At 41.2% G+C, this 13,121-nt stretch overlaps 1 protein-coding gene across 3 annotated transcripts; it reads left to right on the top strand.

Moving 5' to 3' along the window:
• The first annotated feature begins 3,252 nt into the window (after window positions 1-3,252).
• On the top strand, window positions 3,253-13,076 carry rab14l (RAB14, member RAS oncogene family, like). Of its 3 annotated transcripts, none has more exons than XM_028418545.1 (8): window positions 3,253-3,388; window positions 6,788-6,846; window positions 7,479-7,532; window positions 8,054-8,231; window positions 9,060-9,126; window positions 10,072-10,159; window positions 10,532-10,562; window positions 10,650-13,076. In XM_028418545.1, exons 2-8 carry the CDS (start codon window positions 6,795-6,797, stop codon window positions 10,825-10,827), a joined length of 648 nt encoding a protein of 215 aa, XP_028274346.1. In that variant the 5' UTR covers window positions 3,253-3,388; window positions 6,788-6,794; the 3' UTR covers window positions 10,828-13,076. The 3 variants fall into 3 exon arrangements, with proteins under 3 accessions (XP_028274346.1, XP_028274347.1, XP_028274348.1); XM_028418546.1 differs by lacking the exon at window positions 3,253-3,388 and adding an exon at window positions 3,508-3,530; XM_028418547.1 differs by lacking the exon at window positions 3,253-3,388 and adding an exon at window positions 3,898-4,008.
• The last annotated feature ends 45 nt before the right edge of the window (window positions 13,077-13,121 follow it).

Here is a 13,121-nt window from a genome sequence, read left to right as displayed (position 1 = left end):
GTGTTGTTGTGTATTTGTATTACAGTCCAGGGGCTGCAGTGCTATGGCTGCAACATCATCCAGGGCCAGAGGTACGTGGATGTGGGCTGCTCGAACCCAGAGGTCATCACCTGCACCCACTCACACAAGGGCTTCAAACACCGTTTCTGCATCAAGACAGAGAGCAGTGAGTGAAGCTTTCATGAGCATTATTTAATGATTTGTCTCTGATCTTTATCCTCTAACTCACTGAACTAATGCGCTTGTGTGTGTGATGCTTACTTGGAGAATATTCATGGGGTAGCAGATTATTAAATCATGATGAATTCACTCTGGCATGCCACTGGACATTGGCATAATCATTTTTAATCATACTTTCATATAAATGTTCTTTGTCCGCTGATGTGAATACTCTGTTTCTCCCTGCACAGAGGATAGTTACATAACTCTGCTTTGGAGTGCTTTGCTGAGTAAATTATAAGTCACTCATTGTTTGATGTTAAGTGAAACGGAGGATGTTGACATCCACGACAGGGACGGTGATGGTCAGGTGTGTGCGTTCACAGAAGCGTGGTCAAAACAGCTGTTTCTTCGCCTGACGTCTCAAAGAATCTGCAAAAGGGCTGATGAGGCACCTTTTGTTCATTTGCTCAGAGAAACAAGCAAACTCAGACTGACGGCAGCCTGTCACAGTCTGTATGACAGGCACTTTGTCAAAATGTTGAAGTGGCGTCTTAGTGGTAATCTGTGGCCAGTTGGCCTGTTAATCTCGAAGTGACCCTGTCAAATTTCAATCAAACAGATGCTGCTGGAGAACCATAGGAGCCTTGGTTTGGTCCCTTTTGTCCACAGATACAAGATATTAGTCTTTGGTATACAACTAATACTGTGTATATAATGTCTGGAAAAACATGCTCCCGGCTATTCATTTAATGTTGCTACAGTTGCTCTTATCATTTAATGATGTAGAGCAACTGCTTCTGTGACTGTGCCAGGTATTATTGAAAGTGGTCAGTTAGAGGGAAAAAGTGGGTCAAAGACACTGAGTCACTAACTCTTAATATGCTTTTTAATTTATATAGAGAAGATTGAAGCAACGCGTCTGGACTTGTAGAGTTTTCTTGAAGATGTTTCGCTGCTCATCCAAGCAGCTTCATCAATTCTAACTGTTTGGTGGGGAAACATGGTTTATATGTGGTTACAGACCTCAGTGGGTGGGTCTGGGTCAAACTTAAAAACAATAGCACTAAATGTTTCCATAATTACCTGTGATGATTGCTGTGCTATTGTTTTTAAGTTTGACCCAAACCATGCTTCCCCACCAAACAGTTAGAACTGATGAAGCTGCTTGGATGAGCAGCGAAACGTCTTCAAGAAAACTCTACATATCCAGACGCCTTGCTTCAATCTTCTCTACGTATGATGACCTGGATGACTGAGAAGCTTCATCAACATTTTTAATTCATAATTCATCCACTGCATGTGCTATGCAATACAAACACTGACAGTGTAATGTTTTTGTTTACTGTATTTAGGAGTAAAGCATGCACTCTCTGTCTGAGGACTGCATTCTCAGCTGTGTCTTTAAGATCTCTGAATGTCTTCCCCTTCCTCATTATACACTTGCAGTATTTGGTGCTTACTTGTGCTTTTTTTTCCTGCTGAGCCAAACACCAGCTCATCACTCTTATCTGACTGAATGACTGCCCCCCCCCCTCCGCTCCTGTCATTCCAGCGGCCCTGGGTATCGTCCTGACCAGCGGTTGTGCTACATCAAGACACTGCCAGCAACACGAGCTGCCAGGGGTGCGAATCCACTGCTGCGACTCAGACCTGTGTAACAGCACCACCCTCTGGCATCCAGGCGCACTGCACTACATCTGTGCACTCTTCAGTCTCCTGCTGCTGAGGATGGGGTTGTGATCCGGAGAGAAGCCATTAAGGGAGGGTGGGGGGGGGTGACTCTTCTCTTCTCTTAGCCTCTTGTGTTTAGGGCTGAATGAGTTTTACACAGTGTGGTTTTACTGGTAAGCACCTGGAAGTAGCTTTTTGTCACTTTGTTAGCTTGGACTCACTGTCAAGAGCGATGGCAAAACAACCCTGTTTGATCATAATAATGATGAAACAGTTTGCAGTCATCTGTGAATTTGTTGTGCACATCCACTCAGTTCTATGAAGTATCCACAGAGCATCTGTTACCATAATGCCAGTTCATTAAAAAAGACACAAACACTCACTTCAGTTTCATTAAAGGATCCACTTAGTGCATTCAGTTTTGTGGATGAGTCCATTATTATTCAAGAACAGATTTTTGTGTGGTATGTTCTTTATAAGTCACAGGCTGTTTACTTTGTAAAGTGAAAGATATTTTTTTAGTTTGTGCAGTTCCACAGGCCAGGCTCTGGACAGCACTCTGCATGTGGTTCTTCTTTGTATGATCATGATTATTGTTCAGTAAAAAGCATGTCATGTTGTAAATCACTGTATTAAAATGTTTCATATTTTTCAAAAGAAATCTGGATTGAGGTTTTTGTGACACCAAAAACATGCAATACTTTTCAAATCATGTGGAACCACAGAAGAAGAAGGGCCATCCAGCTTGTTATCAGCACATACTGTAGTTAACAGTCAGTACCAGATTATATCAGGGTGTGTCAGGGTACATGTGACTAGGTTACACGTTTGTCAGAACATCATTAATAAATGAATGATTTATGATCATGATCATTATCATGACACACCACTATTACTTAATTTCCCCACGGGGATTAATAAAGTAAATCTTAATCTTAATCTTAACATAGTGAAGGGACATGGAACTGTACCAATTCCTTTAAGTAACAAAAATGTCACAACAAAAAAAAAAAAAAGCAATGATCGTGCACATATACTGTCTGCCACAAGGACATTTTGCAGATTATGGCCAGATTATAACAGTGTTTCCTTATGCTGATTGATCACACTGAATTTAAAAGACATAAAATGCAGTGTATCTCACTGGAACATGTTAAACAACATGACATTATATTACGTTCTCCGTTCTCTACGTTCACTAATTGAAATTATTTTATGTGCATGCTGTGTTTTTGGTGCAATCTCTCACCTCCCAAGAGATTTTCTTTATGTGATATGTCACTTAATCCCTTACGAAAGGTCCGTTACTGTTACAGTGCTCAACTGTGCACCTGTACAGGTAGTTGCCTTCCACGAAACAGTGCACACTATTGGTGCAAAAACTGCAAAACGCCGCATACGAGGCTCTTTGTCCCAGAAGCCCATTGTATAGAGCGGAGGAAACCCTGTGCCGTGAGCAGCCATCTTGGATAGCCAGATCATACTTGAGCCAGGATAACCTGCATACCTCTTCTGAGGAGATCAAGAACATAAAGCTCAAAAGACTACATTTCTGGTAAGGACAGCTGTTGTAGAATACTTGCACACACTCACACATACATACATGATCTCTAATGAACGCACAGACACCAACATTTAAATTGATAACATTAGGGAACTGTTAGCCTATCCAGTGTTGGCCAGGAGTCAGCTAAGTGGTAAGCTAATGACGCTAGCTAACATATGGCTAATGTTAGGTTGTTGTCAGTTTGATGGTACCACGAATATGAGATTGTATCTTTTAAACAGCTATAGAATACTACAGGTGGTGACAAAAGACGCGATCAGCCAGGTTTATCCTCAATTTTCCATACGTGTCTATCATTAGCTGGTAAACTAGCCTGGAAATGCTATCGCTAGCTGTCGTTAGTTCAGTATATGGATGCTTTTGTGAAATTTAGGTTTAGGCCAAGTTTGTTTTCCAACCTGGTTTATACTCATTGATGTCATCGGGATCGATTGGTTGTGTGACGACAGTGACACCCGATTAACGTGTTCTGATTTATGGGGTTTGTTGTCAAGATAACATCCGTTGATGTCAGCAAGCAGATACCCAGCTAACGCAAATTTAGCTGTCAAACAGCTAATTTAGGGCCGTGGATTTTATCAGATACGATCATCTAGCTAGCTTACCAAGTGAGTGTCGGGTTTTATTTCTCCTTCCGCTAGTAGCCTTGCTGGATTTTTTTGTCTGTCAGATGGTAGATGATTAAGTAAGCCACCGAGGTATTTTCACCGGTTGTTAAGCTAACACCAAGCTAGTCACTGTCGTTTGGGAACCAGCTTTACGTTGCGGTGTTAAATTAAAGAGTTAACATTTGACACGCCAGTCGACTTGTTGTTGTTGTTGTTGTTGTTGAATTGGGCCGTCCCATTTACTTGTCGTATTTCGTGTGCTGAAGTGGCAAATTACCGTGTTGATCTGTAGAGCTGTGTTGGATTTAAAGTCTAATGCAAATTCTTCAGCCAACATTGTGCAACCCTCCCTTTGTTTATTTTCTATAGGAGGTGTGTAATATCTTAAAGATGAGTTAGGATTAAAGTAACCAATTATAGTCTTAAATAGATCTGCCTTTATCAACGAGAAAATGCTGCATCATTACTCTTCTTGTGCCAGTATTAGCATGTTAAACCTGAAACCACTACCACCACCACCTTGTAGTGGTGTACTTGTTATTTGTCTTTTTTTTCTTAATTCCCACAAATGTGTATATATTTGATCATTTTTATACATTTGATCTTTATGCAGTGTGCTGCCTGTAAATAATAGTGATGATATTTAATTATGCTGCTTTCAGAGCTTGACAGGAGTCACATGATTTGAAGAGTGGGGGCCTTGACATCAGCAGCCAGTGTGACTGCATACATTATGTGTCATGTTTTCCTGATAGCCCATCTCCAAGTTACACACAAGTCATCCATTTCTCTCTGCCCGTACAAGGAATGGCTGTAAAAAGGAAGAAAGGCTGTAGCGAAAGATTCAGTGTGTTAGGGAGTAACAGATGTGCTGATGCGGCAGTCTAGTCACATGGTCTTGACTTCACTTCTCCTTGATGGATACTCCTGGGCTTTATTTCTATGTCATGTGCATAAAAAAGCTGAGATAAGGGCTTGAGTATCACAAATAATCAGGCCTAATTTTTCTTCTTGCTTGAGAAACTTCAACTCTCATAGATTACCTTCTTGTTTCAGTGGGGATAGAGGGGCCACATGAGGGCCATGTGACAGGTGGCAGACTAGAAGAAGTCTGTGAAACCGTTATGTTGGGAATTTAAAGTTTACCCAATGTGTGTGAATTGTTCATAGTCTGTTTTTATCTTGATACCTGAGTATGAAACATCATCCGGCTCACCGCAACTGCATCAGCTTCCTTCACTTTCCTCAGCAGGATAAGTGGATTGATGCAGTTATGATGTTAAGTGTGGTTGAAAAACATCTATTATTTGAGTGTCCTCCCTCCAGTCAGTACAAGTAGCATTGTAGCTGAGTTGAGCATATTCTTGTCTGTATATTTGTATTTTAACTAGTAATAATTGCGTCAATATTTGTCGCACATTTAATTAACTTTTATTGCTTCTTTCTGTCAGCTTGAGCAACTACACAATCTCATGTCAACTTGCAGAGTTTGTGGAGGATTGTAAGTGAGCCATGTCTTTTCTTGGGACACAAGCAAAAAACAACCCTGTCACAGTTTACACTGTTAGTTCTGCAAGTTGTTTACATGGCCTCATATTGTACACACTCAGAAACTTCTGCTCCTTATTTACTGTAGCACTGTGGAGCTAGAGAAGCATACTTTGAGTAGTCCCAGCTGTCTGATCAAGCCTATGTCACTGTACATACGTATGGAGTGAGACTGCTGTGTTTTTGCACAGGGTTGTAGCTGGAAGAGTGTGTATTGACATTAAGGTGTTTGACCCATCATTGTTAATGACACATTAATTTCAGTCAGCCCCAACTTATCTCAGCTTCAGACATGCAGCCATCTGCAGTCTTGATTCCATACCTTTGTGTGCTGATTTTTCTTCCCTGTTGTTAGGGCCCTTTTTTTCTGTCTACACACTTGCTCTCTTGCCATTTGTTTCCTCTGTAGCTTCTCTTATCACAGCTCTTCCACATTTCTTGTAGTTTTGTCAACATTAATCTGGTCAGCACTGTTGTTATGCTCAGACTGCTCGAGAGATTACTAAGCACTGCTTTCACTGCAGAACAAAATTCACTGAGTTTATGCTTTCCATGGGACCTAGAGGCTCCTGAGTGATTATACTTCTGCTTATTCTCTATAGCAGGTGACCCTGTACAGCAGAACCTTTGCTTTGGAGTTGTGAAGCAGACTTAACTCACTGATGTCATACATGACCAGATAATTTATTTAGGAACAAATCTCTAAGTTCAAAAAGCACATCTTCACATAGCTGTTTCTGAGATGTTTCTGTGAGGTTCAGTGGTGATATGGTGGCAAATCTGAAGGGTTCCCTGCATATGTTGTCAATGTGTTGTGACTGGAGTGTGAACAGTGAAGCATCAGATAGGTGTCGGTGCTATTTTTAGCTCTGAGCTGACAGTGTTTAGAGGTATTCATGTGTACACTCGGTGCTATCAGAATTTGCTAATGTTACTCTTTCATTATGAGAAGTCAGATTATGTTATTATTTTTGTGCATTCTATATTTTTGTACATGTTGGGACACAATACAATGTGTGTATAGCATTTTGACAACATGATGTGCATTTGAATGTTAAACCTAAAAAAAAACAATCATCAGAAACATAGTTAACTATAGAAGTGCTACAGGGGACAGAGGTCTCTGAGTAAGATGAACCAAGCATTATAATTACATTTATTGACGTTTCATTTATTGCTTTTTAACAGTAACTTGACAATTTGTAAAACGTCCCTCTCTTCTCTCTTTCAGAGCCACAATGGCCACTGCACCGTACAACTACTCCTACATTTTCAAATACATCATTATCGGTAAGTGAGAAATGCCAAAAACTGCTTTTTTACTGAGCCAAATTAATAAACGTGTAGAAGCAGGTAACAAATCATATAGTACACCCCCCTACAATACATGGACCCACACCTGTCTTTCTCTTTTTTTTCTCTACTTCATTTTTTGGGCACCCTCTTATGAACAGAAGGCCCTTAAGTGTTGACATTTACACTTAAAAGACACTGCCTCACAATTTAACATGCACTTTGGACTTTAAAATGGAACCATGATATGTTTAGAGGCTTTCCATTTCACTTTGTTGCTGAAAACTTTCCCTCTTGACCATGAAGAATGACAGGCATGCTTGTGGAATAATAGTTTATAATACAGATATAATACCCAAACTAGATAAAGAAAAAAACAAATATACTGTATCAAAAATGTCGCATTGGTGATAATCTCAAGGGCTGTACACTTGAATGTCTCCTTGTCTCCTTCACTATGTCTTTGTATGTTATAATACAGCATGAAATGTTAAATATTGTTGCTGACTGTCACAGAGGGAGTGCTGCATCATGCATGGCAGCAACACTGCGGGCTTGAATGGGGAATTGTTGTTCTGTTATTTCCTTGGTTGACCTGAGATTCTCTCCGTGTCGCTCTCTCTCCACAGGGGACATGGGGGTAGGGAAGTCATGTTTGCTTCACCAGTTCACAGAAAAGAAATGTAAGTGCCTGCCCTGATTTTTAGCGCTATTCATCTGCGCGTGTGCCTCAGCACATATAAGGTTGCCAGGTTCAATTGGAGTGCCTAAATGACTTTAGATTTCCTTACACGCCGGCGGAAGTCACAGGCAGAGAAGTTGAGTGTGAGCTCAACAGTGAGAGTCTCTTCTTCTGTGTATGAGCCAGCTGCAGCCTCCCATTACCATTCAGCTCAGTTTTGTTTAGTGCTGCTATTAACAACCCAGATGCTGTGTTCCTCATTCACTTGTCCATGATCACATCCTGGCTATACACATACACTGGGCTGAATTAGAAAGTGGCAGGTTCAAAGAAATGTGCTACTTTCTGGATGTTTCAATACTTTCAATTTAGACAACTTTATAACTCAAAGGCTGTAATTATTATTTGATGCAACCGCTGCTGGCTTACGGTAGAGAGAGACGGATATGTAACAATAGGAAATATATATATGAGCATTGAGGAAAACAATACAACAATAAAAGTGACGTGTCTTCTCCCCAGTCATGGCAGACTGCCCTCATACAATCGGCGTGGAGTTTGGTACAAGGATAATCGAGGTGAGCGGGCAGAAGATCAAGCTGCAGATTTGGGACACAGCAGGACAAGAGCGCTTCAGAGCTGTCACCCGCTCCTACTACCGCGGCGCAGCAGGAGCCCTTATGGTCTATGACATCACCAGGTACAAAAGGCTTCTTATCTGTTACAATTGTTACATGGTCTCTCAAGTGTTTACGGTGACCATGATAGCCATCTAGTGCACTTTTCTTTTTACAAAAACACGCATGTAAGAGGAAGTTAAATGCAAACAAAAGTCCACCCTGCCAGACCCCGTCCTGAACAAATATGAGCAGTTTTTTCTCACAGCTTGTTTCCAACCTTCTTACCCAAACTGTTAGATGGTATCAGAGGTATGTCAAACAAACACAGCTCAACATGTGGAATGTCTGTCCACGTTACACCCAACTCCAATGACAGCCCCTGAGGATAGAAAAACTGTATTTAATGGGAAAAGAAACGTAAATTGTTTTCACTGCGGTGGACGCACAGAGTCTGCTTGTCTAATGCACACAAATGAAAGCCAGAAGGGAGTGTGCTTTCTGACATGAATGGTTGCTGTGAATGCACAGCTGATCATATACGTGTCCTGTAATTTATGGGTGTGGCTTTAAGGATGGGTTTAGTTAAGCCTTATTATAAACAAATTCTCAATCAATCCTTATGAACATTTTATCATTTGTCACACGTCCTGAACATAAGTTGTATTTGCGTGTTCCATAATTTAAGCCGGTTAACATCCATTTGTACTTTGTGACTGCTGGTTAATGAGATTTTGGCTGTAATTTGACCTCACATTGGTTCACCTGTATTTGCCCACACTGGTATTAGATTTACATAGATGATTCCACACCCTATAGTGATGTTGCAGCTGCTGCCATTTGAGATGACAGGATGTCATATCATTCCATGTCGTCATAGTAACCTCTGTCCCTCTGTTGATGTCACACAGGAGAAGCACATACAACCATCTCAGCAGCTGGCTGACCGATGCCAGAAACCTCACCAACCCCAATACTGTGAGTACACAGGTTAACATCTTTAAATTTGTGCTTGAACTACTTTGCGTCGTGACTCTTTTCTTTTACTGTGCAGTTTTATTTTTTTCTTGTAGCTTTCAATTATATCTACTTCTTCAGCTGCTTCAGTCCCTGTATTGTTGTCCCCTGTGTCCTTCTGAAGCCTCAGAACACTGTCCATATCTTAAATTGGCTGTTCTTGGTAAATTAGATTATTCACTTACAGAGCTCTGTGGTTCATCAGAGAAGTGTCTTTGCACAGCATGCCATTTTCTTTCCATATAGGCTGGTTTTTCCCCTCCTTGCTATTAAACCAATAACAGTGGGAGGATTTTATACACAACTCAAGTAAATATCATTATGCTTTATCTTCTTGTGTGTTCAGTGTCTGTCTTTCAGAGGTTTTATAACCTTTTTTCAGCCATCAGTTATTTTTCAGATTTACTGGTAAATACTGAACCTAAGCAATATGTACAATTTTAAAAACATTTGTTGTTTTCGCTGAAGTATCATGTGGCAGCCCAGTGGGGGCACTGTTGTAATGACAATGTCTCGTTCCTCTTGTTTTTAAATGGTAAAAAAAACAAACACTTAAAACAACTCTCCTTTAGTATTAATGTATTTGCCGCAACAGGTGATGGTGGTGAGACTAATTCTGAAATAAAACAGGAAAAAAAGTAGCAGTTCCATCGGTGAAGAGACTGTCACTACAAGAAGAAAGCTCATTACTTCAGTTCATTACAGGTGTAATTACATCACAGCCTGCTGGGGCTCTGTGTGGTCCTATGTTCCCTCAGTGCATCACTCAGTCAGTCTATTTCAATAGAGAACTCAGCCGTGCAGTTGAGTCTTCCTATTCTGCCTTTGGCTGTATCATCTCTTAATGCTTTAGAGTCTGCTGCTGTCCAGGGGATTGTCTCACTCTTCCTGTGTCTGTATTTCCAGGTAATCATTCTCATAGGAAACAAAGCAGACTTGGAGGCCCAGAGAGATGTGACGTATGAGGAGGCGAAGCAGTTCGCTGAGGAGAATGGTAAGCCAAACTTGATCAGTCTGTGTTGTTTTTTTTAGCTGAAGGCAATTTCTGCAAAGGCTTTCTCAACTCCAAAACAATAATCACAGTTTCCAACAAAATGTCCAAATATTTAGAACTGAGAAGATGCCTGTGTTCTTTTCTGTCTGTTTATGTTAGAAACCCTCCTGGTTACTTTCAAGAGACAAAAGTGAAGAGGAAAATTCTTTGTAATTTATGTTGCTGACACTGAGTTAAAGTGGGAGATCTGCTGGACAGAACTAAGCAGAGATATCAGTTGAATAAGGGGGCGAATGAGGACTTGGTATTTGAGGAATGTGAGCTTGGAGCAATGTTTTAGTGACATCATTGTGTCTGTTTTGTGCCTTACAGGTCTGTTGTTTCTGGAAGCCAGTGCAAAGACGTAAGTTTCCACAACAACACTTCAGTCAGTAAAGAACACACACTGTCATAGTCTTCTTCCTCATGTTTGGGTTTACGCTGATTTCAGAGGTGAAAATGTTGAGGACGCTTTCCTGGAAGCTGCTAAGAAGATCTATCAGAATATCCAAGATGGCAGCCTGGACCTGAATGCCGCAGAGTCAGGGGTCCAGCACAAGCCCTCGGCCCCTCAGGGTGGCCGGCTAACCAGCGAACCACAGCCCCAGAGGGAAGGCTGCGGCTGCTAATGACCAAGCAAAAAGCCCCCTTTGCCCTCCCTTCCTCTCTCTGTGTCTGTCTTGCCCGCCTACCCTCGACCAACCCCCTCCATCCATTCCGCCGACAACATAAGTTCATCCCTCACTGCACCCAGAGCTGCATGAGATCAGGGCTGTGGAGGGAAGGAGCTAGGGAGGGGTGCTGAATATCGACTTGAGCCAGACTTGAGGTGGGCTGCGTGGACTACTCCTTCTCCTCTTCCTGTCTGCCTGTCTGTCCCCCTTTGTTGCTGTCTCACTCCTCCTCTTCAAACTCTGTCAGTGTGTTACCGTCCCATAACTCTCCTCTTCCACTCCCCTCCCATCGTCGTGCACCACTCAGTCTAGTCACCCCTCCATCATAGCATCATAGATTCCATCGCACATTACACTGGTCACTGACACTTTAGATAGATGTAACGTTCAAATTATGATAAACCGAGACTGTTTTTTATGTTTGGTTTTATAGCTGAATATGAAATATAAACACTGCATCGAGTTTCAACCACCACTAATCAGTTCTGTGTATGAGTCAGATCTACATTTTACTCTCAAATATCCCTCCGCCTCTCCTGCATGGTTTACGATTCCAGCCTTTTATCCAGATATGCGGGTGTGATATCCCACTCGTGCTTAATTTTGCGTGGAGCAGGCGAAGGTGCGGGGAGTGGTGTACCCTGCAGCCACACAGGTAGACACTCATAAGCAAGTGTCTGGGAATGTGTAACTGAAAGAGCTTTTTTCAGCAGGATTCAAACCTGCTTGTGGCTTTTAATTCTGTATTTTGCTGCTTGGCACAAAGCAAATTTCTTTGCCAGATGTGGCAACACTGATACTCTCTGGAGAGAGGAGGGGAAAATTAAGGAAAGCAGGAATTACCCACAGATTCCTTTGGGGTAATTCCCTCTGTGCTGAGATATCACAGAAAGGAATATTGGGTGTTTTCCAGATAGTCCGCGTGTGTGTTTCTGTGTGTTTAAACAGTTGAATGGGCAGTTCTTTTGAAGTTAAAATGACACTTTAACAAAACAACATGTCTTTTTCACATTTGATGAAATGATCCATTTAAATAGCTTTTATTTTTGCACCAGCTCTCCCTCACCTCACCCATCTTACCCCAAAACTCTCCCCAACCATGTCATATCAACAGATTCTGTCTTTACCAGCATTTTCTTTTGTCATTGTTTGTTGCCTTATAATTATTACTTTTTAATCTTTGTGTTGCTGCACTTGCTCTTGACACTGCTGTTGGATTTGCCCTGAATTAAAAAAATCAACTCTTGTTAGAATAATTTATAATAATACCGCTAAATGAAAATACAAGAGGTGGCTCACATGGTTAAAATAACCCACATCATAACTATTTGGGTGTTAAAAACTAAGAACACACACTCCTTTATCTCAGTAAAGTGGCACTGAAGAGCTGATTTCTTTATTTGGGAAGTTGATCCTCTGCCTCCCAATAACCAAGCAGCATGCCCCCACAATGGAATTATTTAAATCAAATGCTTCTTTTTCCTTCTGTATCATAGTGATTCCCTGACTGGACAGCTGTATATATATTGCTTCTTAACTACTGGTGATGACCTCGCTACTGTACTTTGGATTTAGAAATTTATTTGGTGGCTCCGCCAAGATCTGTACAGTTGGTGTGCTAGTGGGTTGCCTGTAATTCATGCTTGGGAAATTCTGTAACATAGTTTCTATTAATAAATGTATGTAAAGGACAGACGCCTGGTCACACACACACACACACCCAACCCTGAACCACCCTGTCTGCACACTACTGAACCGGCTGATTGGTTGAGGGGAGAGGAAGTGGATAGAGATGATAAGTATTTATGTCTTGATTCCTCTCATTTCTGTATGAAGTGGAGAATGGGGCACTTTTTATGTTTATATTCTGTTTTCTTCTTCCACCCCATTGTCGCTCCTCTGTATGGGAGTGGCTTGCATTGCTGTCTTAACTTTTGGGGAGTGGGTATTGGTTTGCTATTGTGGGAAGTGGGGGGGCTGGGTCTCTTTCCTGTGTCCCACCTCTTTGCAGTCTGAGTGACCACTTCCTGCTTTTGTCTGTCCACAAGTTTAAAAAAAAAAAAAGTACATATGTATAAATTTTTAAGGAGCTGTGCTAACATTTAAATGCGTTCTTGCGTGTATATGATTTTAAAATGTTGACATTTTGATTTTAATGACAAAATATTCTAGACAGAAAAAAATAAATTATACATAACCTGTTTCTATGTGTCTTGTTTTGTTTTTTTTTTACCTGGACTTGATATAAG

The sequence above is a fragment of the Parambassis ranga genome, chromosome 12, assembly GCF_900634625.1.
Source record: "Parambassis ranga chromosome 12, fParRan2.1, whole genome shotgun sequence".
Taxonomy (NCBI): Eukaryota; Metazoa; Chordata; class Actinopteri; family Ambassidae; genus Parambassis; species Parambassis ranga.
Note: the sequence above shows the minus strand (reverse complement) of the source record. Positions and strands in the feature narration are given on the sequence as shown.